We start from the raw sequence: 26,724 nt of genomic DNA, 5'->3' as shown, positions 1-26,724 counted from the left end.
CTAGTTGCAAAGTTATTACTTCAGTAAAAGTAAAACGAAATTATCTACTACCATCAAAGTTCTTTAGGTAATATATCCAGGTATTTATCTAAATAATTCTGACAATATTTGGAAATAAAAATAAATCTCCTCTACCTCAGTAACAGAATTAAGATATCACTATAAAAAGAGGCATTAATAGAAGCAGCCAAGATACTTAAACTTTTCTTTTTTAAAAAAACAGCTCTTTTTTTTTAATTTATTTATTTTGGCTGCGTTGGGTCTTCGTTGCTGTGCGCGGGCTTTCTCTAGTTGCGGCGAGCATGGGCTATTCTTCATTGCAGTGTGCAGGCTTCTCATTGGGTGGCTTCTTTTGTTGCAGAGCACAGGCTCTAGGCGCACAGGCTTCAGTAGTTGTGGCACGCAGTCTCAGTAGTTGTGGCGCACGGGCTTAGTTGCTCCGCGGCATGTGGGATCTTCCCGGACCAGGGCTTGAACTCATGTCCCCTGCATTGGCAGGCGGATTCTTAGCCACTGCGCCACCAGGGAAGTCCCCAAGACACTTAAACTCTTAAATAAAAAGATGCTACATGTAAAATCCATTCCTGAGCTTCAAAATAGTCTTCTTCAGTGCTGAAAATGTTTACTATCTATTTCGTGGAATAATAATATTTGAAAGTGATTTTAAAAATAATCTAGGGCTTCCCTGGTGGCGCAGTGATTGGGAGTCCGCCTGCCGATGAAGGGGACGCGGGTTCGTGCACAGGTCCGGGAGGATCCCACGTGCCACGGAGCGGCTGGGCCTGTGAGCCATGGCCGCTGAGCCTGCGCGTCCGGAGCCTGGGCTCCACAACGGGAGAGGCAACAACAGTGAGGCCCGCGTACCGCAAAAATAATAATAATAATAATAATCTAGTGTGCTCACTTTATTTGACACACAAGGCCCAGAGAGAGTTAATGATTTATTCAGTTCATATGGGGAGCTGGAGCCTGATGTAGAAGTATTGATAGAAGACAGGTCTCCTGAACGTGTAATGACCACCCACTAGGGATTCCTAAAAGTTAATATGAATCCCTCTGGGGGGAAAAGACCCAGGAATCAGATAATATTTTCTGTATAGGGTATATATTTTTCATACAGATTTCTAGGTAGTATCTTTTATGGGACAGTAATCATATTACCATAATAACTGATAGCTTCAACATAACTGAGTAATGAACTTAGGCATATTCTTTGAAAATTCTACATAAAATCAAAATTGAATTCAAATGAATGAATACCTTTTGAAAAGACATATTGGATTTACAAATATACACTAAAAGCTTTAAACTAGGTTTTATATAAGTAATACTTTTTTTAAAAGATTATTATTTTAAAAAACTCTGGAGACAAGAGTAAAACAATTGAGTCTGACATATTCCAGAGCAGTAGGAATACCAAAGAAGTAAAAGACTGGTATTTAAAGTGAACCAACACAAAGGAGTCCTGCTTTTCTATTCTCTCTTTTACTTACATCTTTATAAAAGTTTAAGTAAAATGTCTAGAAACTTTCCTGATTTTCCTGCAAGTAAATGATCCAACCAAGGAAATAACACCCCTAGGCTCTGTCTTGGGCTTTAGAATAGATTAGATAACCTTGAAATTGAATGATGGATTTAAGTTTTTCTGAACAATACTTCACTGTATTGACTAAAACTATCTTCCCAAGAAATTGTTTTAGGGTAAAGATTTCAAGAGAAGGACCAAATTCTTAACCTATTCAAATGGTTTGATTTTGCAGGTGACCACTTGCCCGGCATAAAAATCTTAATATTATTCTCAGAAATTGATTCATGACTCTACACAACAAATCCTTATTATTTATTGTTTTGACCCATTGCAAATGCCATCCACCACAGTGGGTTTATATGCTCCTAGACTTAGCACTTATTCTGGGTTTTTTTTTTTCCCCCCCCCAGGGATCCAAGTCTTGGCAACCTTTGAAAAAATCCCACTTGAGAGAGCTTTCAGGAGGCCAAAGGCTGACTTCACAACCAACAACGTCACAACCCAGTACTGGAATGCAGTCAGCCACCGGGCCCCTGCCATTATCTATGACTTCTACCTGCGGCTCACAGGAAGGAAGCCCAGGTGAGAAGCTGAGACAATAGCTTTAGGAGTGTCTCTGCATGGAAGTTGAGGGCCCCAAGTCCTTAGCCCTCCCGTTACCTAGGGATGAAAGGTGACAACTGAATCATATATACTTATGATTTTGTATATATAAGGGGACAACCAAAGCAGTAGTAGTGAAAAGCCTACCTTAGAGATCCTTTATCATAATAAATGAAGTTGTATGTTAAGGAACTTGCTTGATGAATTCAGCAGGTAATCATTCACCTACAAAGAAAAACAACTGAGATTCTGTGTCTGGGAGTTTCTAAATCGTTAGATGATCTTAAAATGTACAATGGTAACAGCCTCACATACACACAAGGGATGGTGCATGATGATCTCATTTTCATTCTCACAACATCCCAAGGAGGATATTCGCATCATCCCAATTTTACAAATGAGGAAATGGAAGCTAAAGGAAGAATTTTAAGTAGTCTCAAAGGAAGTGACAGAGAAAAGATCTGGAGAAACCAGAACTGGATCTACTGCCACCTGGAGATGAGTGAAGAGAGTGGAGGGGACAAGGTCGAATGAAAGTATGTTGATGCTGAGGCAGCTCTGTCACCTTCCAGCTGTGTGACCTAGGACATGTCCGTTCATACCCCTGTCTCACTTGAATAATACTATACGTGCCATCATTATCATAACTACCAAAGGCAAATCCCTGCCATCAAGCCTCAGAAGCATGATGTTAGCTCCTTTTAAAGGAAGAAGTCTCTCTCAGTGTGTTTTATTTCCATCCTTATTAACAGAGCAAATGACTGAAACTTAGGCAATGTAGAGTTTATCCAAATTTTCAGAGACCTTACTTAGTGTTCATAACTCAATTGTCAGTTTCTTCCTGAGCAAGGTGAAAAAGGGGATACTGTGTCTGTGGGAAAATATTTGTATGAGGGGTTTATTAAATAAAGATGGGAGAAGAAGGAAAACCAAACATTCCTGGCAGAAACGCTAAAGCCTTTCAAATATATCAGAGTTAGAAGAAGACCTGGTTGAAGAGCAAAGTTCGGTAAGTACAAAAGGAAAACACAGGAGGAAAGAGCCCAATAAAAATATTTATGTATTCTGTTTGTAAGGCATTAAATTGTAATATTCATGGAAAATGGTTAGGTTTGTTATGTGATAGGAATCTTAAGAATAATCTTTATGGCAGAAAATGCTAGAATCTTTCTGGAACCTTTTCTTCCCCATGTGTGTTTGTGTGTAATCGTCTATGTATTTACAGCCATATATGGACATATATACAGTGTTGCTTTGAGGTAAGTGTATGTATAAATCTCTGTGTATGTATAAAGCAATCCTACATACTTTTAACTTTTTCACTTGAGTTCCATGAAAATCTAAGTCATTCTGCTAGTGCTTTTTCCCCTGCTATTACAAACAATGGGGCAACAAACATGCTTTTTTCTAGAATGTACCTCTAGATCTGGGGTGGAGGCTGAGGGGTGGGATTGCTAGATTGGAGAGTATATGGATTTTATGACTACCACCAGGTTGCCTTAAAGGAAGCCTCTGTCAATTTACACCCCCACAATAGCAAGTGAGAGTACAAGTCTGTTTCTTTCCCACTGTCATTAATACTTTGCAAAAATCAATATTTTGAATTGTCGAACTAATGACAAGGAATAGCATCTCTTGGTCACTTTGAGTTGCATCTTCCGGGATTGCTGGCGGGGCTGGGCCTTCATTTGTGTATTGGACTTTCGTGTTTTCTCTGGTATGAGTTGCTTGCTTCTATTTCTCGCCTATTTTTTTAATTTTTCTTTTTTTAATTGAAGTATAGTTGATCTACAGTGTTCCAGGTATACAGCAAAGTGATTCAAATATACAGATATACATATATACACATGTACATATATATATTCTTTTTCAGGTCCTTGTTGTTTATCTATTTTATATATAGTAGTGTATATCTGTTAATCCCAAATTTTAAATTTATTCCTCCCCACTTTTCCCCTTTGGTAACCATAAGTTTGTTTTTTTATGTCTGTGAGTTTATTTCTGTTCTGTATAAGTTCATTTGTATCATTTTTCTTTAGATTCCACATATAAGTTATATGACATTTGTCTTTGTCTGACTTCACTTAATACGATAATCTCTAGGTCCAACCATGTTGCTACAAATGGCACTATTTCATTCCTTTTTATGGCTGAGTAATACTCCTATTTTTCTATTGGGTTGTACTTATTAATTTATGGAAGCTCTGTGTGTGTGTGTGTAAATATATATTTCATGTATTTACTAAGTCAGTTTCTTATATTGTAGTTCTAATTATGAAGCTTTTTTAATACAAGGGAAGCTATATATAATGCAGGTCTTAAGAGCATGGAGTTTGGAGTCAGACTTACATATTTAAATCCTGGCTTCACCAATTTATCCATATGAGCCCTAAATTACTTAACTTCTCTAACTCCTAACTTGTAAAAAGGGGATTGTAATCATACCTATTTCATAGGGTTTGACATAAGAGTGCATAGAATATAGTAATCACTATTATTACCAAAGAAGTTTAAACATTTTATGAGATAAAATGAATCACTTTCCCTTTATAGCTTTTGCATTGTATGCATTGAGAAGATCTTTACTACATGAGAGTAATAAATATATCCTTTCTTTCTAAAAAAATACTATTATGCTGATATAGTCCTGTATATACAATGTAACACCATTGTATATATAACATACAATATTATATATACAATGTATATATCTTATATATACTATATAATCATTGTGCAATGATTCTTTTTAAAAATTAAATCTATTGAAATCATATCAATTACATCAGGGTTGTAGAATGGATAAAGATTGCCTTAGTCTGTTTGGGCTGCTATAACAGAATATCATAGACTAGGTGGCTTATAAACAGTAGAAATTTGGGAGTTCCCTGTTGGCCTAGTAGCTAGGATTCCAGGCTTTCAGTGCAATGGCCCAGGTTCAATCCCTGGTCAGGGAACTTAGATTCTGCAAAAAATAGAAATTTATTTCCTCACAGTACTGGAGACTAAGAAATCTAAAATCAAGATGCTGGTAGATCTGGCATCTGCTGAGGGCCCACTTCCTGGTTCCTAGACAGCCATGTTCTCTGTGTCCTCACATGCTGGCAGGGCCAAGGAGCTTTCTGGGGCCCCTTTTATAAGGGCATTACCCATCTGCCAAAGACTCCTTCTCCAAATGCTATCACTATTAGGAGGAATAGGTTTCAACAGATGAATTGTGGGAGGATATAAATATTCAGTCTACAGCCAAGATATTAGATAACAATAGTAAATGGAACCCTATTATGATGCTTGTATTGATTCTACCTCCTTGCCTAAGAATTTCCCATGATACCATGAGAGAAGTACCTCATGAGTCATCAGGGATATGGGCAGTAGGATTTGACCAGAAATAAGACCAAATTCCCCAAATAGCATCATAAGTCTTTATGAGGTCAACTATAGTAATAACTATTACCAAGATTAGCCTAACTGATTAAGATAAAAATCGAATGTTCTATAGGCCAAAGGTGATCTGTAACCAGAAAATCTAGACTTGAGCATTAGACATGTGACCTTGAACCTATTAATCCATCTGTAAAATGAAGATAAACAGTATAGACCCTGACTAACTCACAGAAGCATACTGTGAGGATCAAATAAGAAAGAATACAAAAGTTTTTTTACAAATTGTTATAAAGTTGGGAAGTTCAAACAGCAGGTCCTGACCATGGGGTTAGAAGATGTGATCCATCTCAAGCAATGGGATACAGGGGGTGAGTTTACAGAGGCTTTTTGAAGTCCGTCAAAACTGAGTTGGAATTTTGGCTTTGACACATTATATTATCAAAGCCACTTAATCTTTCATAAGTTTACTTTACATAAAAATGCAGATAAATACCAACCTAACAGAGATGTTATGGGAATTAGTGGAAATAATATTTTTTTAAAATATCAGCACTACGCCTGAGTAAATTATTAACAAATAAACTATTTTCCCCTTAAATCTCCATTACAGTTAATAACTGTTTTTGGTTCATCGGACGCTAATGCAGTCACCACTTCTGCCTAGAAGTTATATAATAAGACCTCGAATCAATTAGTTTTTTAAAAAAAATCCAAGAACATACAATAAAAAAGAGAAATAAGTTTTCTTATTGTCTACCTCAGAATTCAAAGAATGAACAGTATGTCATCAGGGATGGATACCTGGCTAGGCTTTTAAAATATTTGCAACTCTTGAGAAAGAGATGGTAGAAAAGAGGGAAAGAAGTTTAGTGGTATTAAAATGCCTGATAGAACAAGCACCTTTAGATTCATCCCCTTCCCTTCATTCGACAGAGTGTTAACATGGAAGGGGGAAAAAATAAGAGTTTTAATGTGGAATTTGAAAACGTGGGAAGAAATAATTTTTTCAAACATGATTTGTCATATATCCCTATAGAGTAGCAGGGAAGCAGCCATCTGTGGTGCACTGATACTCGCTCCTATGTGATCTTTACCTCAGGATGACAAAACTCATGAATCGGCTTTTAAGAACCCTTTCCATGCTGGAGTATTTCATCAACCGGAGTTGGGAATGGAGCACATACAATACAGAAATGCTGATGTCCAAGCTGAGTCCTGAAGACCAAAGAGTGAGTACAGCACTGACAACCAACAGGAAAACCTTACCCATTCAGAATTTAGAATTATTTGACCTGGAGAGCTGATGAATAAAGGACGTTTTTGTTATACACACAGAATTTTTTTCTTTTTTGGCTAAGAAAATCAGTGAATGCTATCAACACAGCTGCAGGAAGCAAGTTTAATGTAGGTAAGAGATCTAGGTTCTTAGCCTTTGGCTGGCTTCTCACTGCTGTTCTGCAGTCAGGTCTCATACACTTTGTTTCAATCTTTGTTCGACTTCCATAGCTGTTAACTTTTCAACAAATCCTCAGTACCTCTATCTTTCCCCCCTAACCTCCAAAACATATGACTTCAATGAAAAATAATAATTTTACTGGCCAGGAGCTCTCTCATCCACTGTTCTTGTCAAATCAAAATGGTTCTGCATCTCCAAAGCTACAGTTCCTTCCTTCTTATCTTTTTAGATAAGCTAACCCTTCCACCTCTGCATTCTAGCCCAGCTAAGACCACCCGCCATCAGCATTGCCCTCTCTCTAGCATTGTCAGTCTTCCTCCCTATAATGATTTCTCTTTGACAATTCAGACGTTTATTTCTCAAGATAGACCTTCACTTTAATTGCTTAGGATCAGTGCCATTTATTTCTATATATTAGCTTCTTAGCAGTCACAAATGTCCTGAAATTCACAAATATAGAAATCTTCTGTACTTTGTACATGTCCCTAGCTTCATTTTCTCAGTCATTTATTCCTTGAGCATATCCTTAGTTTTTAATTAAGCTTTAAAGATTTCACTCTCTTGACATTTTCCGCTAAAATTTTTTTAAAAGAAAGAAAAGATAAATTTCTTGATTTATCTTGTGCTTGCCAGCATGTAGAAGAAACCAAGTCATGCATATAGAAGAAACCAAGTCATGCTGAGAAGTAAATGTTAGATGGCTAGCTAGCCTCACCTGCTAGCTCGTACATACCAGCCTCATAGAGCATGATTCAAATCCAAGTCCTAAAATTACTTCCCACCATGGAAACTAAGGGTTACTTGCAGTCAGAAACGATGTTAAATACACCAGTTGAGATTTAGATGGATATTTTAACTGAAATCATTGCTGTGAACCTCTAAAATGGACATGAAATAGAGCTTTTTTTTTTTTCAGAAATGTTTACATGCCTGTATAGACAAAATTCTTCTAAGCACCTGTGTTTAAAATGCATGGATCAAACCAGCTTATTTTTTAAATCCCCTCAGGCTATTAGAAATTATTTTTAAAATTAGCATCAAATGTTATATAGGCTTATCTTTATTACATTTTCTCCATGGAATTTACCCATCTAAATAATTCAAAAGGTAATAAGCTTAGAGTTTCATTTTACAAATATTTTTACCTAAAATAACTAAAAATTTTGTGAAAAACAGAATCAAAACTGCAGTGGATTTAACATATGCTTTCCAATATCTTAGCAAAGGTAATAGTCCTGAATACTTGGATATAATTGCCAAACTCTGGTGTGGCTCAGAATTCAGTTTCATTTGCCACATGGAATGAGGATTCCAAACTAGGGTTTCACTGAAATCTAACAACTTAGAAATATGAAATAGCATAAAAATAAAAGCCTCTGTTTATATAGATGAATAAGTACCGTTTAGTGACACTGTGGAAAATAAACAAATCCAAACAAAGTGATACAGAATTACTTTTGGAAAGCAATTCAGCTTTTGGACAAGTCTGTGAAACTCTCTGGAACTCGTTAATTTCATCTGCCTTCTTTGTTAATACTCCAATTTATTTCACAAAGATTTGGGATAACTTGCAATAAATACATGTAATAAAAGAACAAAACAGAAATAAAACATCAAACCAGGAAAAATATGTACTAAAATATGAAATCAAGAGTAAGAATGGAAAAACAGAACATTCATATGTAGTCTACAAGATCCTACTAAGTCAATGCAATTAAGCAGGAAATTTGTCTTAAGATTTCTGGTGGCAAAGTGAAAAGAAAATATAGTTTCATGGCATTCTTTGTCTAAGAAAAGAAAATACACTAGTGTTCTAGGAGAAGCAAAGCTTTTCTTACCACTCTGAATGTTTCTGAAGGGCTTCGTTTTATGGCACACTAAGAGACATAATGGATAACATCTCAAAATCAAAGATAGAATATAAATTCTGCTAAGTTAGTCCTTAAAGCTTTGATTTAAGCCTTTGGTTTAAACTTAAGTCCAAAGTTTTCCTTAATCAGCATAATGAAGTAGTGATATTTCAGGAAAGGGTGCTAGGGCAAGGGAACAACACCAAAATTTAAGAATAATGAAAAGAAAAAGACATATATAATTTGTTTTGGTCCCTATTTATTCTCTTTAAAAAAATTTAATCCTTATTTACTTGAAATGAAATTAACCTTCACCAGACTAATACCAGTTCCTTTAAATTTCCAAGACTTCCTAAAGGTCAAATATTTGTGCTTAATCCATGTTTAAATATTCATATATAAATGGTAATCCATATTGTTACTGCCTTTAAAATAACAGCTCAAATCACCTCGTTTGGAGGGGTACAACCTAAATCTTCCAAACTGAATGTCCCTCATTTAGGTAAAAGAAACTTCATCAAATGAACAAAGTGATCGTCCAGCAGTGCAATTCTGACAATCCATAATCTCTTCTTGCCTTTCAGGTATTCAACTTCGATGTGCGCCAGTTGAATTGGTTGGAATACATTGAAAATTATGTTTTAGGAGTTAAGAAGTACTTATTGAAAGAGGATATGGCTGGGATCCCAGAAGCAAAGCAACACTTAAAAAGGTAAATATAATCGGTCAGTTAATATTTACTGAACACTTACCATGTGTACCTGATTTTATACCAGACATGAAATATGAGCGGGGGAGGAGAGGAATTAATTTTTTTTGAGCCTTTGTACTATATACCCTGTAATATACTGTTTCATTTAGACTTTACCACATCCCTGAGGCAGGTATTATTTCTGTTATCCCATTTTTATCAAAGAGCTATTTACGCTCAAAGAAGGTAAGTGGGCAAGTCGCACATGGTAAGTGCAGGAACCAGATATGAACCCAAGTTTGTTTCCTCTACCAACATCCTGTCATAATGTGGTATAGAGAAAGAATACCCAACAGGCAGGAAACCTGATTGTGCTATTTAACATGGGCAAATCAGTTAACCACTCTTCAAGACCTTTGACTGCCTGAAATTTCTTTCAATAATTAATCCCTAAGGGACAAAGAATTATAGTAATCTGACATAATTCTGGTAGAAGCGAAGGGTTTTTAATGCAGAGATGATAAGTATGGGAAAAGTAATTGCAAACTGAGAGGAACGTTGCATAGCAAGAACTTTAGAACTTACCCTCTAGTGAACAAGAACCAGGGAAGGTTTTTGATATATAGTAATATGATCAAAGTATTTTTAAGAAAGATTATGTTAGCCATGATTATAAGACAGGTTAAAGCAGGTATGAGAAAGGGAAACTAGTCAGGGGAATACTATAGAAATGATTACTCAGAAGGCATGTGGTGGAAATGAGAGATATCAAAATCAAAAGGCCATCAGGTAGTGCCACATACCTGAGCACTTAGTTATTTGCTGGTCATAGCCAGGAAAAGATACATTTATGCTTCAAATAACATAGTTGGGTATTTGGTACTGTTTTGACTTTGGTTATATATGTCTGTTTCCAGGCTCCGAAATATTCACTACCTCTTTAATACCGCCCTCTTCCTCATCGCCTGGCGCCTTCTCATTGCAAGATCTCAGGTGGCTCGGAATGTGTGGTTCTTCATCGTGAGCTTTTGTTACAAATTCCTCTCCTACTTTAGGGCGTCCAGCACACTCAAGGTCTGAGAACATTTGGCGATCTCCTTTTGTTTGGAACCTCTCAGATACCTCTAAAACAGCAACTGTGGTTCTCAAGATTAGGTAGTAACAAATATGTCCAAGTCATTACCTGTCAAATGTGCTGTCATGTATTCATCCTTATTTCTTAACTATACATTTTTATTTCAGTGAGAGAAGGAAAGTCATATCCTAGCCTATAATCATACATATGTTAGGAAAACATTGTTTCCTAACACTCTATTCTATGCTCTTGAATATAAAACACCAAAGTACACCCATCTTCCCAGTTAGTTTTTTCCTCCTTGAGAGGACTAATTTCAACTCAATAAACACGGAAGAATACATGGTAGAAGCTGAGCTATGCTAAAGAAAGGCAGTTCTAACCTTTGAACCATTCTAGTGTACTTAGTATAAAGGTTTAAAATCAAGGCAAGTAGAGGAAGGAAGGTCTCAACATCTTCACAAATGCTGTTAGAGAAATAATTCTCCACCGAGGTTTCTGCTTTCTTTTGTATTATACCATGGAGTCCTGGTTGAGGGCTGGGGGGAATTAGAAAAGTGGGTTCACATTTAACATTTTCCTTAACTATGCCCACTTCTGAAACCTAAAAAAAACCAAGAGGTGTAAATAATTATGTATAAAGTGAAAGCTCAAGCGTATTTTCATTGGGACTGTTTATTATGCTTTTAAGTAAAAATTAGTTCCCGTAATTTGAATTTGACCTCTATTATTTCTAAATCTTTTGAATCACCAGTTTTCCTGATAACCTCCTAAGGGTTTCCCTCTTCTTCACTGAAGTCTCCAAATCCTTTATATTTAAGTTTATGTTGCTCAGGCCTCGATTAGAGATTAGAGTGACTAATGTTAGAGGAAGGTCCTAGGCTAGAATCATGTAAAAACCCATTCCCCTGATCTTTGCCATTGAGGAAAGCAAAATTTCAAATAAAATTTTAAATGCTAGTTTTAGCTTTTTCTGTAAGTGGGGAAGTTTACTCTTTCACCAGGATTTGCTAGTATCTTCATCACTCCAGTTGCAGAGTGTTACCTGTAGAATGTGCAGCAGAAGAGGACAGACTTCATTAAGTGACTCTAAGTTTAGAGAACAGGTGTTGTTTTGTTTAGAAATATTTTATGTATAATGCAAATGAGTAAAAAACGAATCTCAAGATCCTATATTAATATAACTGTTATTCCAACTTTCGTCATATTTGAGAGATGAGTGCACGTTGGATTGCAGCATCTCGTGTTAAAAACATGGATTATGATTCAAATACAGTACCTGGGGCCTAAGCAACTAAAAAGAATCGCAACTACTTGAAAATTACATGAGCATAAGATGTTAACGACAGTTATATTTATGCTCACTTTCTGAGATAACTGGCTAATACTCAGAAAGGCACACTAGGTGGCCGAAGTATACTAGGGCCATGAGGATGACTTCTAGCCCAATATTACTTGAGATTTTTCTGAACCTCATAAAGGGCATTTGGTGGGGATGCTTCTGGGCAGTGTCTTTCCCAATCTCATCTAAGTTCTGGGAACTACTTCCCAGGGCAGACAACCCAGTTCTGAAACAAAGTACCTGGATATCTTCAGTTTGAGATGTCTGTATGACATGTTTGAGTTACATTGATTAAGATACAAACTGTAGATAATGATAAAAATGAAATCAAGATACAATTCAATGAAATTGGACAAAACATAATAGTTCTAAGAATTTACTATCTTTTGATTATTTTATGTTTCACCAATTCAATAAATTCCACTGATCAAGTATTCACATTTTGACTTGATTAAATGAAAATTTGAATTAAAAAATGGTTTCCTCTCTTCTAGTGTTTGACTACTGCAGTTGATCTCCCACCTCCTCCCTAGAAAAATGATATAATCTAAATAAACTACCAGTTGAATATAAATTAATACATACCCATAACGCTTCATTTTTTTCAGACACCATTAATAGGGTTACATTTACATGTTGAAGCATGTTCTACCCGTGACATTAGAGAAATGACATGAATAAAGTTCTCTTGTGATGATTAAGCAGCTTGTGATGATTAAGCAGTAAAAGTAGGTATCTGCATGAAAGAAAATCTCTAGTTATTTTACATCAAGACCAAGTGAAACTAATTTGAGCGCCTAATATATACACTCCAATGAGAAAGAACCTTCTACTTTTGGGAAGAAGGGGACAGTGAGGACAAAGAAAAGCTTATGTTTAAAAAGAAGTTTTGGTAATCCCTATATTCTGCACCCATAAGATATATGCTACAGTAACAAACATAACAGAGTTGAAGACAGTCACCACCTGAGGCAATTAATACTAGAAAAAGTTGAGGCAGATGAGCACACAAATCAGAAAAACATTTCTCACATTTTATACTAACCTAACGTCATCTCCAGTTAACAGCTCACTTTAATAAACTGATTTAGAATCTCAAGGTAAATAGACTGATCTGAGAAGGGACTAATACCCAAATAGTGTGTTATCTCACAGTGAACATAACAAAGTACGTCAGCCTAAAGCTTCCAAAAACATCAATAATTTTTAAAGTTCATGTGAATCACATGCAAATTTCCACAGCTATTTTTCTCTGTAACTGCAAATCTAATAATTATATTCTAGGAACATAAGCAATTGCCTAGAGTAAAAAGTAATGACTGTCCCATGTGCCCACAAAGAGATATGGAAAAATGCTCACTGCCTAAATTACTTTTAAAAAATATTTTTAAAAATTACAAAATAGGGCTTCCTTGGTGGCGCAGTGGTTAAGAATCCACCTGCCAATGCAGGGGACATGCGTTCAAGCCCTGGTCCGGGAAGATCCCACATGCCACGAAGCAACTAAGCCCGTGTGCCACAACTACTGAGCCTGCACTCCAGAGCCCGCGAGCCACAACTACTGAAGCCCAGGCGCCTAGAACCCGTGCTCTGCAACGAGAAGCCACCGCAATGAGAAGCCCTCACACCGCAACGAAGAGTAGCCCCTGCTCACTGCAACTAGAGAAAGCCCGCGTGCAGCAACGAAGACCCAAGGCAGCCAAAAATAAATAAACTAAAACATATTTTTTAATTACAAAATAAAAATAGAAATTGCTGGTTTTAGGGATGTAACTGGCTTGAAAGACAGGAATGCCCTGTGAGGTGTAGATACAATTATGACAAAGGATATGTAACTGAAATTGAGTTTTAATAGCTAGAAACAGCTCTCTTAACACACAGGTGAACATTTTATGTGTGTCCCTACTTTATTTGAAATAGCAGTTCCAAGCTGGAACTGTGAATCGGTTGGGGAGATGTGGGGTTGGGGAACTTTCATCAATCCTAGAAAAATATCTTAAAGAAATTAAAGGTAAGTATAATACAAGAAATCACCAAATTGACTTGCATAGTTGCTTGGAAACAGAATTTACAAAATATTCATTACATAATTATATGCCGTGTTGCTGAAGGTCTGCTTTAGTATGTAGCTTTCATCAATGTACACCTTCCCCCCACACCTTCTCATTCTGAGTTTTACCTTAAAATCATTACACAAATAGCATAAATGAGTTACGATGTTTGGAAGAATTGTTCATCTAATTTCTTTTGATAAATATCCAGTACAACTTGGAGTTGCTGAAACAAAACTATTAAATGTTTTGCTGATTATAATCTGCTTACAGCTTTATAAACTTGAGTCAACTGCTCAATTTTCATCACTCGTCCATTCATAACACGAAAAATACAGAATGAATCCAATCTCATACAACAATTTAGCTCCATCTGAAGCAAAGGAAATGTAACTGAGTGATAAAGATTGCTGTAGTTTTCCTAGAAGGAAAAAGAAAAATACGAGGAACTGAGCCTTATTTGGGGGTACATGATCGTAAAGGGACAAAGAAGTTGTACAATTTATTTTATTTAGAGTCCAAATGTTCAGGATTGAGACACTAAATGAGTCTTTTATGGTTTTTTTCTCTTAAAACAACACAATAAAAAAACTACAAGAAAACCAAAAAATCCAAGGCAGTTTGTTTCCTACTCTTAAAATAATGATAAGTGATACTGTCACTAAAATATTTCAAAAGGGCTGGGGGGGAACTACAATAAAGAAATTACTTGGATATTACTCCAGACATCATACCATAAGGTAGTGAACAAATAGTGATCTATTTGGATAGTGCTGACAAAAGGTGACTCACTTTGAAGGTTTGCTACAGCTCCAAATAGAAAGGGAGGAACTTAAGTACTAGGTTAAAGGGCATGATGAGATTTTAAAGATCCTAAGAGTCATGTTTAAGTAATTTTTGAACATTCAAAATTATGCATCTCGAACTGAAGTTTAAGATTCAAAATTTTAAATTTTGAAGCAAGGGGGTTGCATATAAATTTATTTTGTTACTTGAATTACTAACCTAAGACATAAAAAGACAATGCATAACATATGTCTACTTATACCATTAAAAAATTAGGAGATCTTAGTCATTCCTTTATGAATTCCAAAATTAGTTAGTATTAAAGATTGTAAACTTTGTCTGCATTAGTAAATTATTTATTATAAAAATTCAGTGCTTTATATCATAAAATGTATACGAGAAAAGTGTAGTATTAATCACCTAAGTTGAGAATTAGAAATAATTTTGTACTTCTCATATTGAGTTAAGCTTTTACCAGGAGGTAGTCTGAGGTGTACAAATACTGTAGCAGAGAATTATTCACCTAAACGTTTCATCTCCTTTTATAGGCCAATATATGCAAACACAGTTTTAAAAAAAACACATTTCACATAATTTGAGATCTCAACTCTTAAAAATATTTAGGATGGAATATATATATAGATATTATGAATGCCCTAATAAAGAGGATTGAGTAATAAAGTTGGGTATCCTACTGGAGGCACCCCAGGCACACACCAAGGCTACATAATAGGCCAGTACAGTGTTCTCTGCAATGGAAAAGAAACACTTGGTGAGGTCAAAAACTCCTAATAAATCCTAACATGCAAGTATACTTCATCATTCATCATACAAAGGGCTGGTCAGAATCTTAATACTTTGATTGCCCCAAATCTGACCCTATTTGAGGAGTTTCAGGTGGAAACCTTTCTTAACTTTTAAAATGGAAATCAATGGCAAAGTAGGATTTTGCTTCAAAGAAATTCCTTTTATAGTCAGTTTTAATGGGACAGATTAATTCCATTAAAATTTTAATATGGTATTTGGAAAACACAGAAACAATTAAAAATCATATGTAAGTACGAGAATAATTTTTAAAATCCTTCTTAAAGATACTTAACTGTCATAATCCTAACTGAAAGAAAATAATTCTAAATCAATATTTTTCCTATTAAAAAAAAAAACCCTGAAACTTAATTGAACTTTCTGACAAGCAGATTCACAGAACTGACATTCAGTCTAAAACAGCTAAAATTTTAATTCTAATTAAAATTCCTTTTCCTAGTCTACCTTCATTGGAAATAATATCTGAAGAAAAGAAATGAGAAATACGGAGACGACCATTCATTATTTGGAATCTTCTGAATTCAAAAACCTTTCAAAGCATGTTTGTTACCTATATTAATCAGTTAATTTAATGGCTCAGTGATAAACTGTATATCTTAAACAATGACACTTGTTATTATCTGCAAAATACCATTCCACATAAGCTTGAATGAAAAGTAGTTTTATCAGTATTTCTCCTTCTCTCCATTACATTATCTGCCCCAACTGTTTGACTTTTCTTTTACCTTTGAAAAGAATGCAATTTGAAAAACTCTAACTTGTGATGGCCTGTTCTCTAAAAACCACCATTTTAAATCTTGTCTTTTAGTCTTGGCCTTGTTACTTACCTGGAATTTTGTCTCCCCATTTCCCTAAATGACTTAAACCATGAAGACTGGTTGATGATTCCTCTACTATCATTAAGTATTACAAAAGGAAAAATGATATTGGCACACATATTCCAAATTTAGTTTTTAACAGCACCTGAGTGATATACCCCTCTCATTATTTTCAATCTTTTATAGTGTATAAATTTAAAATCAATCCTTAAATAGTAAGAAAGCTAGACCAACACAATCTAATACAAAATCAATCACATTCAGGACATTCTGAATGCAGATACTTCTTTCATAATACAGTTTTACAGTTTAACGGACATTGTTTAATATTATAATCTCTCAGATCTGACATTATCTTGTCTTACTTAAATATTTGCCTCATGCTTCTATTTTATTTAAAGTTACCCTGTTGCCCACTCACCACAACACACACAAAATATGCTACTTATCCTCTTAATCTTTTACAGACTGGTAATTTTCATCATTAGTAGTTGATCTTTTTATTACTCACCCCCTGTTCCCAAAGTATACCAATAATAAGGATCAGATTAGGAAACTTAGCATTTTTTTTAAACATGTGCTTTCTTCTCCCTGTATAAGTGCCCACTATATAATTTGTGAATGATACCTCTGTTACATATTATAGCATCTATGTACCTGCCCCTGTAAGAATTCACCTTAGTCTTTCACGACCCTGCCCTGATCAGAAAAGTCAATCGCCAGAGTTTAAAGAAAAGCAGTAACCGTCCTAAGACTGAATTATTGGATAAATGGTCTTGTCGTTATGGCTTAACAGTAATATGGCTATAACACAGGGGCCCCGCCCCCTCTTCCTTTATTAACAATGTGACCTGACCACACTTTTTAAAGTCTAGACTAGTTTTCCACATGTTTTACATATTTTATTCTGACATCATATCTTTTAAAAACAAACAGATGCAAACATTTGCACTTATCAATGCCATTTTCTTTAGATGTGGTTTGACTTCTTCCTTCAGGCTCTTTGTCATCAAGAAGCAAGGTTTGATTTCGATACTGCCGTTGCTATGAAAATATCAGAAGGGGTCATCTTCAACGCAATATTCCAGTTGGGCTTATTCACTGATTAGATTAGCTGTATAATTTCTTCTAGGACATTTGTAACAGACACAACACACATAGGATTTCAGTTTGGGTTTTTTTCTTTTTTTTTTTTCCCCCTAGGGTGATTCCTGCTTCTCATTCATATTTTCTTTTCTTTGAATATATTGCACAATATTTTATTATTAAAAACATTTTACATCTCAGACAAAAAGTTTTTCTCCTTTACTTGGGAGGTGCTAATGTGTATTATTTTCTAAAAGAGGTAAGTGGTTGTCTGTGTGGCCATCTTCAAAGGGAACCTAGGGAGGAATAAAAAGACCGAAGCATTAGTTTTATTCCTTACACTATTTCCTCTAAACACAACACTTTATTTTGGGCAATTTCTTTCTGGGCGCCAAGAGCTACTATTTAGATTTAACAATGATACTATGACTTAGAGATCAGCACCATTTATACTACACCACTTACAGAACTGACGGGTTTGTAGGCTCCAAGTCTGAAACGACAGTAAATTATTTCGACTATAAACTTTCCAATTCCATGTAACATGCCTGTAATAAAAAATAAGTTTATGTTTTTAATTAAATTATGCTTTTAATGAAATTTCTTCCTAAGTTATTCATTTCCTAATTTTGTAAGTAAGAATAAAAAACTATTATAAAGGAATAGATAAGGAAGGAAACAGTTTGCTTTATTCACTTCCACAGTCAAAAATATCAAGACAATTGAATTTTAAAATAAATGAATTTCTTTTCAAAATCACAAAGCCACATAATTCATGACCTTGACAAAGCAATCTTTTCAAAGGTGCTTAATATGTCTCACACCTACACAATTTTGAAAAATAAATACTACTAGCACCATAAATTTAAATGAATCTAAATAAAGCAGTGATAAAAACTTTCATAAGAAAAGCTATTCATCCATTTTAAAAATATAATTCAAACTATATAAACCCCATGTAATATTAAATAGAGGTTAGGATAAAAAAGGAACTGTTTCCTTATCTATTATACTCAACTATCAAATTTTCAGAATTACAATTCTGCAAGTTATCTTTGAGAGAATCCCATAATCTTACGGCGAAAAGACCAAAAGTCATAAAAACATTACTGACTAAAAATTTGGTTTCACATATTTCATAGTTCAACATACCATAAAATACAATTTTACGTTGTGTACAGTTAAAAATACCTTAACTGAAAAAGAAAATTTACATTCAAAGTATCTACTATTTCTAGGCATTTTCTCATCTAATCCTATAACACACTTGCAAGTTAGATATTATTATTCTCATTTTTATATAGAGAAAACAATTTCAGAAAATTTAGGTGACCTACACAAAGCTATCACCATGTAAATGACAGAACTTGGGTCCAATCCTAGGCTCTCTCTAGCACACTAAGTAATCTCCCATAAATCACTGAATGCAGTGAACTTAGTTATGTGTAACGCTTAATCAATACAATTTTTGAGGTCTGAAATTAAATCTTAAAGAAAAAGTTCTTTAAGTATCAAAACATGAGAATGTGTATATTTCTTTCCCCTTTTAAGTAAAAGCATCTTGATTTTTAATGTTAGCAGAACTTTTAGAAATTAGACAAAAAAAGGAATGAATCTTAACCTGTTGTTGAAAAGATTCCTCCAACAATACCACAAAGCCTTACAAAAAACTGCCAGAATGGCATATGCTCCTCAGTAACTGTCACCATAAGAGAGCTGAGATCGTATTTCATAAAAATCCCAGAGACTCCATGGCTGCCTGCAGCATGGTTAATGACACGTTCCTAAAGGAAGGCAAAAGGAAGGGGAGAGAGAGGAGGAAGAGACAAACAGGATTCACATCATTAGGTTACTTGTATACAGTCAATATGAAGCCCTCCAGCCCTCCTGAACAAGAGGGACATCCAAATCTCTTTATGAATTGTCCTACTAGACCAAGCTCTCCAGAAATAAGCAAATTATTCTGTATTCTTTGTATGGTTAGCTTTTGAAGCAATCAAAAGAACAGAATCATTTTTTACTGTTTTCTCAAAAAGGTCACTTTACATCTACAAGGTTTCTACTAAACTCAAGAGTTTATATGGCACATTCCTCATTGACCAAATCAATGAAAACTACATTCCTATTTTGACATACTTTTTGTATTATTTCTTTGCTAAGAATTTACAAAATAATTCTATCTACTTCCTGTCATTTGAATGATAAGATTTAAAACCAATTTCAATTGCTGTTGTTCATTTTAAACTATATGAGATGGAGTACAGGAAGAAAACATAATACATTAATTTGAAAGATATCAATATCTGAGCTACTGGTTCAGTTTTTAAAGGAAATTTTTCTTGAAAGGAGCGTAACTAAAATTATAAACCTACCACAGTGTGCACACTGAGTGAGAATATATTGTTTCATTCCATTCTGTTTACACTTCAAAACTCAAGTTTGCAAATTTCTATTATAGCATGAAACAACTATGCTACCACAGTGCTTTGCTATGATTTTTGTGTCAGGCCCTACTTGTTTTTACTAAGCTGTAACTAAACTGCAAGCTTTAGGAAGACAAGTAACGTGGGAAATTAAAACAATTTCATGTGGGCATTACAAAACCTCTTTGCCTATTAGCACAACAGAGCCTTATAAGACATTGATCAAGTTTCCAATATAAAGGGACTTCATCTTTAAGTTCTGATAAGTTCAATATTTTGCCAAAATTATAAATATATTGTCATCACCTATGTGAGTGGATATTGTTTTAGGGATCACGGTGTCTACATAACAAAAGACTCATAATGATTCGCTTTTGGTCTAGGACCAATGAAGGTCAGCCCTGTCCTTCTCATCCTCCACTCTACCAACTCCAGTTACTCCTTTTTTTTTTAAGTGAAATACAACCACTGTAGTTGTCCTATCAGTACTAACACATCCCACAAAGGTCAAATGCTCTGTGATTCTTTTTTTTTTCTTGTTAATTTATTTTTGTTATTTAAAATACATCCTGGAGATAATTTCGTATCAGTATATAGATATCTTTCTGTCTCTTTTTTTTAAAGTTGCATGTTCCTCCATTGTGTCGATGTATCACTTGGGTTGCTTCCAGTCTTCTGTCATTACAAGTAACAAAACGAATAATCTCATATACAACATCACTTTTTTTCCACCGTATCTTTGGATTTAATTTCTAGAAGTGGGATTGCTGGGTCAAAAGGTAAATGCATATGTCATTTTGCAGATATTGCCAAACTCCCTTCCAAGAGACTATGCCATTTTCCTTAGCAATGTATGCATGCCGGTTTTCCCCAAAGTCGTGCTGCTGTGTAGACTGCCTGACCTTCAGGTGTTGCCAACCTTAGTGAGAAATGGTTATCTCCCCACCCATAAAGAAATGCTAAAAAGCACAATATATACTTGTAGACACTTTACCTAGTTTCTCTTTCTCTCTGCATGTGAGCATGCGCGCACACACACACACACACGGAGTTACACATACTTGATTTTTCCTCCTGAACCATTTGAAAAGTTATAAACACATGACACTTCACCCCTAAAAACTTTAGTATTTAGTTTCCCAAGAATAAGGAAAACTCTACAATTACTGAGGACATAGTCAACACAAGTTATAAGACTATCAAAGGAAAATTTCATATGGAGGAAAGCAAATTTTATTTTATTTTTCTTTTTTTTGCTGTACACGGGCCTCTCACTGCTGTGGCCTCTCCCGTTGTGGAGCACAGGCTCCGGACGCGCAGGCTCAGCGGCTCTGGCTCACAGGCCCAGCCGCTCCACGGCACGTGGGATCCTCCTGGACCGGGGCACAAACCTGTGTCCCCTGCATCGGCAGGCGGACTCTCAACCACTGCGTCACCAGGGAAGCCCGAAAGCAAATTTTTAAAAGCACTTAAATTCTGGAATTCTTCTGGATACTAGTATTTGAATATTCACCATTCTTGAACACAATAAGAAAACATAGCTTATAAAAATAAAGAATTAACAACAAAAAGAATGAAAGAAAGAAAGAAAACATGGTCCCAGAGTAAGTGAGAAATCTGTTAAACTGCCCAATTCCAAAATTCTGCTTCTCATTATCAATATTTACTTATAAGGCCACTCCACCCTAAGGTTGCAGAACGTCTGTCCTCTCAATCAGATGAATATGAAGCCCTAAATTAGGAAGGCAAACCCTCTAAATCTGCTATCTGAGTCACAATAACCATGCGTGTCCCAGGGTAGATACATTAAGTAAAAAATAAATAACAGAGAAATCAGAAAATCTGCTGGCAGATTAAAAAAAACTGCTTATACCAGTACATGGGAAAACAAGTATTAAGATATTAAGAGTAAAATAATTAATATCATAGTTTAATAATTTTTTACTAATTGAATGGAAAACATTCCAGATTTTTTAAATCTACTTCTTTTCTTACTCTAAAACATACTTAATACCCATTTCTGATATTTTATTGACTTAAAATAAAATGTCAATGCATTTCAAATTTTAAATGGGGGAGGGCATTACCTGAAACTCCAAACTAATTTTGTAGCGGGACTATAAAATGCTTTAAAAAAATAATTTTACCAGTTGGATTCAACTTACCCTTTCTGTCACAGAAAACTGATGGGTGTCTGCTGAAATTTTATATGTATGGAGTTTTGTTGGCACGATTGTAATAAAATATTGGAACATCTGGTTGTCTAGAATAAAAACAAAATGTAGGTTTTTTTCATCCATCCAGTAGCAATGAAACTACTGCCAAATACATCAGCCTTCTATTAAATACATCTAATCTGAAATTTAATGCTACTTATAACTTAATGTCTAACAAAAAAATATTATAAAAGAATCAATGAAAGCAATATATTCACATTTGGTAAAACAAGTTCTCAGTAAGCATAAAATAGTCACACAGACACACACACACATCTATTAGAAGATGTCAAAAAAGATGAGCTAGTTATCTAGTTAGATATCTTTTATAATCGTTATCATCCTTGTATAAAATATGGAAAATAAAAGCATTTCTTTATAGTACAGAAACTAATAAAAATAAAGTTATAATAGCATAACCACCACAAGACACATTTTCAGTTTCTACTAATATCTGAACAGAAATAAATAAACCAAAACTGAATTAGCTATTGGATATATAAACCAAAATGTAGCCTTTGGATAAATACAAAGAATCAATACTACAGTAGGAAAATAAGCAAAGAAACTACTGAATGATGGCCTGGGGTTACTACGTAATCAAAATGATCATATTTATATAGTCATTAGGCATTTATAGGTTTAATACAAGTCATAAACACCAGTATATTACTAATTATTAATTAATTTTAAGCAATTAACAGTTCACATAATACAAAACATGTTAATTCTCTAGGTCTACATTCTAGAAAATTTAGAACTAGATACATCTATCTATAGTTTCAGCTAGGTTAAGTGAATAGGGCCTCATTACGTTTGCGATGTACTTCACGTCACATGGTGATAACTGTCTATGACAACTGAGTACATGAATAAAATATATAAATTTTAAATGTATGGTTTGATAAATTTTGACAAATGTTTTTATCCATACAATAACCACCACTATCAAAATATAAAACATTTTAATCACCCCAAAGAGTTCCTTTGAACCCCTTTTTAGTCAATCCCTTCTACCTCTGGTCCTAGGCCAACCACTAATCTACCTTCTATTGTTACAGACTCGTTTTGCCTATTCTAGAATTCATATAAATGGAGGTATACAGTATGTACTTTCATGTGTCTAGCATGAATTAATTTTTATTTTTATTTCCATCAGTTCAATTTCTCTGTCTCTTATCTCACTGTAATTCAGAATAGGAGAGGGAAAGTTAAAATTGTAGATAGAAGGGAGAGGTAAGACTAATGGTCTCTTCAACACTAACATTAAACAAGTTTCTAACAAAATAAAGCAAAGCCTGTTTCAACTTCACCATTTCTTATTTCACCTACCACTATAACTACCACTTGTACCACTATAACTTTCAAAAACATAAAACAGTTTTTGGCCAGTTCTATTATTAATTTCAACTTAAATCCTAAATATTACCACAGATAATGTTAGAGCAAGTGTGTCAACTTTGTCCACCACCAATAAATGGCTTATCAATTGTGGACGATCTTTCATCCTTTGAGTTGTTCTCTGATGTAAAGTGAACTGCTCAATCTGTGCTTATTTTTGAGGTGTTTTACAAATATCTCTATTACGTCATAAACAAAAATAAGCTAAAAATGAGCGGAGAAGGTGTTCAAGTACGAAGTATTTATGAAAAAGAAGATGAAATTGAGAGTGGTGAGGTTATAACCAATGCTGTACACATGGGTGGGATAATTAGACTTGAGGGAAAAAAATGAGAGACAAAGGAAATCTCACCACGTGCGGAATGAAGTCCAATGCAATGAACAGTAGCCAAAGCGGGTCAAAGAAACTTGACAGGGAAAATTGGAAACCTTTTAAGCTATGGAGAGAGAACTGCTGAAGACCTATTTGTCTAATATATAAGTCTGTTAGATAACTTAATGGCCAGGCAGGGGGAAAATGCTCTTGCATTAGATTTTGTTGCAAGCCACAAACTGTTCCAAAGGCTATAGGTCTGTCCAAATCTGCACAGCATTAAACATGTCACTGCTAAGTAATCCCCTCAAAATTCCTACATGAAGGAGAGGGTAGTTACCTGAATCCAACAGATCTGTAATGCTGAATTTTTTCTTTATCGAAAAAGAGGCCCAATAGAACATATATTAGGAAGGAGAAGAGTATACCTGCTTTAAAGCTTTGAATAACCTACTGACATTCATCTCATGCCATTTTATAAATAATTCTAAACACCTCTTAGTCTTCCTGAACATGTAAATTTAAAGAGCCTTTTGAAAACTAATCTGTTCATATTTAGATCTGCTTCTTTACAAAAATGTATAGTTCATTTCAGCATCTTGAAACAAAGTATTAACCAACATGTTTTCAATTGCGCATCTCTTGTAATATTTAATGTATTTTGGTGTAGAATGAACACATACTTAAAGATGAGATTACACAGAACAAAGCTTGTAATTCTCAGAATGTTTCTACTCACACATTTCCAAATTTAGTACTCTCAAGCTTCCTTGAGTGAAACATTCCCACACAAACATAAAATACTCATGAATTCTAAATAAAACATGTTTAATGTATGATTACGACACTATGCTAAAAGAGTAAAATACTGAAAAGAACATGAATAAATCTATTTGAATTAATAAAAAATGAAATCCTTAATTACAGTTTTGCAAAGGCTAGAATTCCTAGTGGCACAGGAAGCTTTAGATGTCCTTAAGGCATATAATATGACTATTTAAGAAGAAAGGCAACCAAAAATCTTCAAAAAACAAACATCAGAAACCAAAAAACCTTTTAATTCCTTAATAATCCATCCATATTTGCATAAACTGAAATTTTAAATGGAATAGATGGTTAAAACAAACAGTAATAAAAGGTATCTGTACTACTTCTGACTGTGTTAATACCAAACCATTCTAGAAGAACTCTAGGTTTCTGATGTCTGTAAAATTCTCTAGAGAGGTTTCTGATATGGTAAATATTGTATAGATTTTAGAACTCTGAACCTACACAAAGAAGAAAATTTTTCTTATAATGTTCAAACTTTCTTTTGTTCTTATTCTTTCTTTGTTGAACATGAAAAAGCAGTTATGCCCTCTTAATACATTAACCTTTCATATACTTAGAGAGCCTTTAAATTCTACTCCTTCTCCTGACTACTTCTGACTAATTTCTTATTCTGTTCCATGGCTCATTTTTTACCATTTAAAATTCATCCACTACTAGAACAAATTCTCTTACACACATCTCCACTTAAAGATGATCAGCCATTTAAACCACTTCAAGATTTATCCGTTTATCTGTTACAAGGGGGTTAAGGAAGAGGTTTATTTAAAATGTATTAATATCAAAGTTATAAGAACTATTTGCTTACATGCAAATTCCAACAGTAATTATTAAATACTTACGATCGAATGCAATTTTTTCAGTTCCATCTAAAGGATTAATAATTCCTGGAACAAGCTCTCCAAAAGACAAATGATCTATTCTATGAGAAAAATTGTAAGCTAAGAGGCAAAAAAAAAAAAAAAATTAAGTAGAGAAATTAAATTATTCAAAACTACATGTTACAGATTAGTTCACATTCTTACCTATTCTCAAATGAAAATATCTAAAATCTGCTGGTATAATAATATAGTATTTAAAAACATATTATTTTAAGAAAAATGCATGCAAATATGTGGGAATTATATGTATAGAGGTAAACACATTCTGATAAAATGCTATATCGCAAATTTCATAATTATATACAAATTAATATCTAAGAAATAATATGACATCTAATTCTGATAAACAAAAAAATAAGTCTTTTCTAGTCCAAATCATCATATAGAAACAGGATTGTGTTAGAAGAACTGAGATGATGTCCATGAAACTGATCAGGTATATTTTTAATACACACTATTGCTTTAGCACATTTATGTAACTAAACTTGTTTTTTATGGAATTTATTACTTGTTTTTGTTGTCTAAAGGAGACTTTAAAAACTAAGTTTTATGATAATCATTACACAAAACTAACTTGAATACTTTATATATGTGTGTAAATGTCCAGATTTAAATTTACATATTTAAACAAGTTTCAAATATATTCTCTTCACTATGTGTAAAAACTATCAGAAAAAAAAAAAATTAGCAGAAATGTGTACTAAGTGATATAAAGCACACCAAGGGTGCTTCTCCCTACCTCAGCAACTTCTGAGCTATGGCTAAAAAGAAATATAGGTAGCTTAAAGACAAGAGAAAATGGATTAGTCAATAAGTTAGATCATTTATTTTCTCCTTTAGATATCTTCTTTCGGCATACCCCGCTTCCAAAGCCCTACCTCGCACCTGCACTAAAAATTAAAAAACACACTTTTTTTGCAAGGACATCTTCACAGAAAGAAATTTCAGAAACTGCTTACAGTCGTGGTTGACAAGTGCTGCCAAGTGTGCATGACCTCGGGGATGTGGAATTGCCCTGAAAGGAGGAAGAAAAGATTAAAGTAATAACATTTAAATACATAACTAATTAAAATCATAAAGGGGATCTTTCCTAAGTTATATAATTTTCTTAGTATAAAATAATATAACAACATACTTGGCCCATGATTTAAGTAGGTAAATCTC

The 26,724-nt window shown here is 34.4% G+C and overlaps 2 protein-coding genes across 5 annotated transcripts in view; one reads left to right on the top strand and one right to left on the bottom strand.

The window, feature by feature from the left end:
- The window catches only part of FAR2 (fatty acyl-CoA reductase 2), a 137,895-nt gene extending 125,470 nt beyond the window's left edge, over window positions 1-12,425 (top strand). For all 4 annotated transcript variants that reach the window (XM_060305740.1, XM_060305741.1, XM_030830465.3 and 1 more), the window contains exons 9-12: window positions 1,939-2,110; window positions 6,618-6,747; window positions 9,409-9,536; window positions 10,433-12,425. In XM_060305740.1, coding sequence (XP_060161723.1) covers window positions 1,939-2,110; window positions 6,618-6,747; window positions 9,409-9,536; window positions 10,433-10,595 — 593 coding nt within the window. In that variant the 3' untranslated portion in view covers window positions 10,596-12,425. The remainder of the gene's footprint in view (window positions 1-1,938; window positions 2,111-6,617; window positions 6,748-9,408; window positions 9,537-10,432) is intronic.
- A 5,156-nt stretch (window positions 12,426-17,581) lies between these two features.
- ERGIC2 (ERGIC and golgi 2) overlaps window positions 17,582-26,724 on the bottom strand; it is a 36,037-nt gene continuing 26,894 nt past the window's right edge. The window contains exons 9-14 of the mRNA XM_030830463.2: window positions 26,520-26,575; window positions 25,522-25,620; window positions 22,087-22,184; window positions 19,120-19,282; window positions 17,964-18,046; window positions 17,582-17,794 (exon numbers count right to left, since the gene is read on the bottom strand). Coding sequence (XP_030686323.1) covers window positions 17,732-17,794; window positions 17,964-18,046; window positions 19,120-19,282; window positions 22,087-22,184; window positions 25,522-25,620; window positions 26,520-26,575 — 562 coding nt within the window. The 3' untranslated portion in view covers window positions 17,582-17,731. The remainder of the gene's footprint in view (window positions 17,795-17,963; window positions 18,047-19,119; window positions 19,283-22,086; window positions 22,185-25,521; window positions 25,621-26,519; window positions 26,576-26,724) is intronic.

Source organism: Globicephala melas, chromosome 10 (genome assembly GCF_963455315.2).
Source record: "Globicephala melas chromosome 10, mGloMel1.2, whole genome shotgun sequence".
NCBI lineage: Eukaryota > Metazoa > Chordata > Mammalia > Artiodactyla > Delphinidae > Globicephala > Globicephala melas.
This window is presented reverse-complemented; position numbering and strand designations above follow the sequence as displayed.